We start from the raw sequence: 6,636 nt of genomic DNA, 5'->3' as shown, positions 1-6,636 counted from the left end.
GTCACTGGCCCTCATATGTGGGATCCGAACCGGGGCCCTCTGGCGTCCCAAGCCAGTTCTTAACCATCGCGCCACTCGGCCGGCCCCGGCCCGAATATTTTTTATTAATATTTTACTAATTCTATCTCTGTTATTTCCTTCTTTTGAAAATCATTAATTTATCTGTAAACTCTTAAAAACCCAACTAAATTTATTGTTTCCAATTATGAGTATGTACTCTAATAAGAAGACTAATATTATATTTGTACTCTGATTGTTTTATATATATCTGCTATCCTGAATTGTCACATAACTTCCAAGTTGTAATTGATGATTTGTTATTTTGTTTTTACAAAGTAGAAGTACAATCATCATTATTTGTTTGTAATTGGAAGCCAATTGTGCACAGGAAAACATATCTTCTCTCATAAGGTTTTCTACTATCGTTTAGAAAATAAACTTGGACTTTCTTATATCTACAAGGTTTTTATGACTTATGATGTGTTTGACAGATGGAGCTATAAATTTTGTATATTTGGGAAGCTCTGAAATGCTGTAGATTTAACTACCTTTTTAATAATGGGAGTTAATACTTTTTAATTTATTAGTGAAAAATTAAAAACATTAATAGCAAAGAACAGTCCTACTTCGTCATGTTGAATATTAGATTCTTACTTATGGTAACAAATTTCCTTTGAATTGTGCCATTGGGAAATGAAATTTTGTATTAGAGAAACTTCTGTACAGGTAAGAATTTAAAACAAAAAACGTGTTGTACTGTGGCAGTAAGCCTTTGTGGTAGACCTTGGGTTAATAATGCTGAACTCTGTGAGACTGGTTTTATACATGGGAAGGAAATAAATTCAACAGATACTTCATTTCCATGTAAGTGTATGTACATAGAATGCAAAGCCACTCATATGAAAAATAGGACATAGGAGAACAAGAGTCTTTTTGTTTTGCTTTAGGCTTTCCTTCGTCTGGTCTAGTGTCCCCTCCTTAGTTTCCCCAAATTCTTGTTGTGTTAAAGTAGTTGGTTCTCAATGATTTTTCCCTCCAGCATCCCGGATGACTATGTCACTCATTGCCTTATGTTACAGTCACTTGATAGAGCAATGATCTTCACCCTGCCACCTGTAAGTTACCCGGGGGGAGCATCTGCCGTAATCTAGGGGAAGACGTGCAGCTCAGAAAGAGTATTTCTTACAGGTGATGCTGATGGGCTCCTCAATGAAAATGGCTTTCTTAGCATTAAAATGTTTACGGCTATGGGATATATCATCCCTAAAAATGAGTAAATGTAGTGTGCCAACTATCATGTGACTTATCTGAATTTTNAACCGGGGCCCTCTGGCGTCACAAGCCATCTCTTAACCAACGCGCTGGCCGTTGGTTAAGAGACTGGGCCACTCGGCCGGCCTGGTCTCTTTCTTTTTAACTCTATTCTTTAGGATCCTGGAAAAGTAAAGCCAAACAGTTGCTTCAGCCTTAGTTTCTCGTTTATGTTTTCTGATGTGGGAGGGAGCTACATCATGGGCACTCTATCTTTGTACTTATAGACTGAAGGGAGGCAAGAACAGAGAATGTAGGTGTGGGAGGAAGCTGCGAGGCTCTTTGTCAATGTGTATGAAGAAGTTGGACATTCCATTGATTCTTTTTCTGATGCTGTATTTCACTTTGAAAAACCTAAACTCATAGTAAGGGTCTTTGCTTGTTTATTTAGTTTTATTTTAATGAATATTTTAAAAACATGACTGCTTTCATGTAATGCTATAGGCTCTGTACATATTTAGCAGATTCCCTTTATCTTCCCTTTGGATGCATGGTAATGCACTTCCCACATGCATTCAGAATACTGCTGATCAAAAAAGTCCAGAATATTCTAAATCATTAAAGAAAATGTCATCATACTGGATTTAATAAGCCAGAAAAAATAGCCATGTAGATTTTAGGAAGATTATAATATTTAATGTTAAAGGTTAAGTTAAATTAACCCTCCATTAAACAGAAAATAGAGTTATTGGAATACTCAGTAAACTTTCACATTTGATCAATTGCGTTTTCTCTGATACTTTTTTGTCCCAAATACATTTCGTTTCTTCAACTTCTATAAAAGGTTTTCTGAAACTTTTGAGATTGTTTTGCATGAAATAATTTTTGTTTGCATTAAATAGAAAATTGAGGTAATGATGGGAAAAAGCATATTTAGAGCACTTTTTATGGATGAAATTATACTCAGGATGTTTGGCCTTCTAATTTGGTGGAGATGTTGATAATGCCACCATCTGCTCATGTATTTGTTATAGAATTTGTACTTCTGTTATAGCATTTGTTTAATTCTACATTTTAAATTAAGTTGCATGAGAGTCCTCACTGTACACTCAATGGGATTTTCTTATTTTAGGGCATTCTGTGTGTGCTGTATTTTTGTTGAAAGTTACAGATGTGCTTACATCTCAGTAGACTGGAAATCAGATTAATATTGAGACCTGCAGGTCCCAGAGAATCTCTGTGTGTTTTTCATTGTAGAGATACCGATCTGTGTGTCCCATTCGCTTGTTGGTAGGATTAAGTGAAGTACTATATGTGAAAGTGCTTTTAAAATTTAGGAGCATTGCACAAAACTAAGGGTTATTTATTATTTGGAGTTGTGAACATGACTAAAATAATATTTGAGGAATTGCTCTCTTAAAGCAGAAAAAAACTTTATAAAGGAAGGATATGATTACATGGGGAAGTGACTTATGTTCTCAAACTATGTGTGTAGAAATTACAGTATTCCAAAGGACTAATGTAATAAATACTTCAAAAAAATAAATAGCTGAATTAATCTCTTATTCCTGTGCTCTTTACCATTTGATTGACCATTACCTGGATTTATGTTTAAGGACTTGTGAACACCAATGGCAGAATCCTCCAGTGACTCAGACCACTTCCGCTCTCGTGACAGATTGAGTCGATGGGCTGCCAGGTCAATACACAGGGAAATTCGAAATCGTCCTACAGTAGATGCCACCGAGAAGGTCAACGCTATAACAAGTACTTTACAGGTTAGTGTAACAATGGTTAAATAGTTTAAGCTGAACAATGGTTTCAGTCAGTGTATTAGTTTTTTTTGCTGCCATAACAAATTACCACAAGACTGATGTCTTAAATAACGGAAACTTATTACAGTTCTGTAGGTCAGAATCTGATACTGATCTCACTGGACAAAAATTAGGGTGTTGGTAGGGCTGCATTCCTTGCTGGGGGCCCTAGTGAAATGATCTATTCCCTTGCTTTTTCCAGCTTCTATAGGCTGCACACATTTCTTGCCTTGTGGCCCCATCATCTTGAAAGCCAGCAAGGACGGGTTGAATCCTTCTTATATTGCATCATTCTGACTACCTCTTCTGCTTCCCTCTTCCACTTTTAAGGATGCTTGTGATTACATTGAGTGGACTCAATAACCCAGGATAATCCTCTATCTCAAGATCCTTAGTTTAATCATATCTGCAAAACCCCTTTTGTCAGGTGTTAGGGCTTGAACATCTTTGGGGGCCGTTATTCTACTTGAAATATATGAGAGGTTGTGGTAAGTGTTTTAGGATAAGGTAGTATTTCCTAATAAAATAGCGTAGGAGTGAAACCAGTAGGGATTACCATCTTTTAGCTTCTTGTAGATATGTGCCTTTAGAGAAGTTGCTCATAGTTTGGCTTGGTAGATTATTTATGGATGAATAGTATCGAGATGCCATGTTGATTAAGAGGCTAATAATTGACAGTATTTGCAAGTCTGAGTGGAGATAGTTTTCATCCTTTCCATAGAAGGGCCTTGGGGAAAGAGGCAGGGGAAGGGTAGTACAGTCACACTGGGAATAAGAAAAGTGAAAAAAGAAGTTTTTCCTACCCATTAATCCCTTACTTTTGTTTTGCCTGGGTAAGCATAGCTTTTTTTAAAAAAATTTTATTGGAGAACAATGTATTTTTCCAGGAACCATCAGCTGTAAGTCAAGTAGTTGTTTCAGTCTGGAGGGCGCACCTCAGTGACCCATGTGGGGATTGAACTGGCAACCTTGGTGTTATGAGCACTACACCCTGTGGTCTAACCACCTGAGCCAATCGGCGTTGCTTTGGGTTAGTATACTTAGATAAGAAGAGGCTAATTTCTGGTGGAGAGGCCATAATTTGATTTATTTTTTCTTTTTATTTAAACTAACAATAGCTATTTGGAGTACAAAACCTTGTACTTTCCCACCAATGAGACACATTATTAAGTATATATTTCTGAAAGAAATGCCTCCATTAATCTCTCAGGTGAAACCTGGCATGTTTAGGTGGAAACCATTTTTGTTATGATTAAAACTAAGTTTGTTGTTTATAGCTAAAAGTTAAAGGATACTTATTTTTCTTTTCTCCTAATGAAGTTCTGAAGTAAAGTAGTAATTGAAAAACATGGATCCTAATGATTTGCTTCTCTTGTAGACAGTCTACCAGATTTTTTTTTTTTTTTAAGATTTTTATTGGGGAATTGGATGAGAACAGCACTGGAGAATTGGGGAAAGGGGAACAGACAAGTTGCTGTCCTTTTGTTCTTCAGTCTAGCTGTGGAGGACGTTGCTTCACTGGCCCAAGTTGGCACCATCAATGTGCTCTTCCCGGGTGAGGCAGATCAGTCGCCAGCTTCTGGACGGCCGCTCACGCTGGCTGCTGGCTACACACAGTAGCCCATGGCAACCCACTGCCACAGGGACTGCAGCCTATGCTGTTGCTGGTGACTCACGTCAGCCCAGCTCCAGGTTGAGCTGTTGTTCAGCATCTTAGCTGTGGAGGGCAGTGCCACTGGCCCTCATATATGGGATCCGAACCAGGGCCCTCTGGCGTCCCAAGCCAGCTCTTACCCATCGCGCCACTCGGCATGCCTGTTGACAGTCTACCAAATTTGGTCTTTCAGGATTCTTTTTCAGAAAGGGAATGTGAATTAGCTGAGGTGCACAAATTGATAACGGAGATGTTTTCAGTTTATTTTGTTGCCAACTGATTATAGAACCTTGGATAAGGATTTAAATTTTGTGCTTCAGATTTCACACAAGTCAGTTGCAGACAGGTTTGAGTTTCTCTCTCAGTGATGTTAATAAGATTTATTTGATGTTTGTGAAGTATGTTAATCTCTGACTTAACTATCATATAAATTGTACGTTTACAAACAGTTGACTTAGCTTTTGACATACTACTAAGATTGGCTGGGAAAAACATTGTTTGGAACAATTACCAAAGGCCATTTTCTTTCTCAAGGACACCAGCCGGAACCTGCGACAAGTAGACCAGATGCTTGGACAGTATCGAGACTATAGCAATGGACAAGCAGGTGTTATAGAACATGTAAGAATGCTTCCATGTCTATGTTTTCTCTAACCTGCCTTTTGGAAAATGCAGAATTGAGGAATATGGATGTGAGATAAAGGAGATAACCATTGTGAACAGCTTTAGATTTTAGACTGCTTTACTGTTTTGTAGTTTAAATTTAGGTTAGTTTGTCAGATGGATTACCAACTAGCCTGTATCGATTGGATTCTGTTGAATTTGGAAGCTTTAAGTCAGAGGGGTAAGAATTCAGGACATGAATTAGCCTGAGACTTACTAAATTTGGGCCACAGATACCCCTTATGGGGAGTAAAGAACTTTAAGCATGGTTTATTATAAAGTAATAGATGCTCATTGTTTAAATAAATACTAAAACTATCTCATAGCCCTTCTGAGCCCCACTCCAAAGAGGTAACAATTTTGACAGTTTCTTGTATATCTTTCTAAATGTTTTCTCTGCATGTATAAGCAAGCATACATGTGATTGCTTTAAAAACTGGAATCATACATAATATTATTGCAACTTCTTTCATTTTGTAATGTATATTATTTCCATATGACATATACCTCGTTCTTTTGAAGAGCTATATAATATTCCATAGAATAGATGTATCCAGCTTTTTGTTTTGTTTTGTTTTTTGGTTGTGGTGGTTGTAAATAATGCAGCAATGACCATTATGGTACACTTGTTTTTGTGTAATAATATATGATTTCTGGGAGCAGAGTTGCTGCGTAAAGGATATGCACACTTACAAATTTGCTAGATATTTCAAAATTGCCCTCTCACAAATGTGCCAGTTTATACTTACTTTGCATGGGATATATAAGAAGAAAACATATCCCAGAATTGTGAAATAAAATGAATTTTTTTTTTTAAAGATTTTATTGGGGAATTGGGGGAGGGGAACAGTGCTGGGGGATCGGGGGAAGGGGAACAGACAAGCTGCTGTCCTTTTGTTCTCAGTCTAGTTATGGAGGACGTTGCTTCACTGGCCCATGTTGGTATTATCATTGCGCTCTTCCCAGGTGAGGCAGATCGGTCGCCGGCCACTGGACGGCCACTCACAGCGGCTCTTGGCAGCTCACACTGGCTGCCGGCCGCTCACGCTGGCTGCCAGCCACACACGGTAGCTCATGGCAGCCCACTGCACCAGGGGTTGCAGCCTACGCCATCGCCGGCGACTCAGGGCAGCCCAGCTCCAGGTTGAGCTGTTGTTCAGCATCTTAGCTGTAGAGGGTGCAGCGTCACTGGCCCTCATATGTGGGATCCGAACCGGGGCCCTCTGGCGTCCCAAGCCAGTTCTTAACCATCGC

At 38.7% G+C, this 6,636-nt stretch overlaps 1 protein-coding gene across 1 annotated transcript in view; it reads left to right on the top strand.

Moving 5' to 3' along the window:
* Positions 1-6,636, top strand: part of CEP128 (centrosomal protein 128) — a 365,357-nt gene that overhangs the window by 18,425 nt on the left and 340,296 nt on the right. The window contains exons 3-4 of the mRNA XM_019646219.1: positions 2,868-3,029; positions 5,254-5,340. Coding sequence (XP_019501764.1) covers positions 2,883-3,029; positions 5,254-5,340 — 234 coding nt within the window. The 5' untranslated portion in view covers positions 2,868-2,882. The remainder of the gene's footprint in view (positions 1-2,867; positions 3,030-5,253; positions 5,341-6,636) is intronic.

Source organism: Hipposideros armiger, unplaced genomic scaffold (genome assembly GCF_001890085.2).
Source record: "Hipposideros armiger isolate ML-2016 unplaced genomic scaffold, ASM189008v1 scaffold_99, whole genome shotgun sequence".
Classification (NCBI taxonomy): Eukaryota; Metazoa; Chordata; class Mammalia; order Chiroptera; family Hipposideridae; genus Hipposideros; species Hipposideros armiger.
Note: the sequence above shows the minus strand (reverse complement) of the source record. Positions and strands in the feature narration are given on the sequence as shown.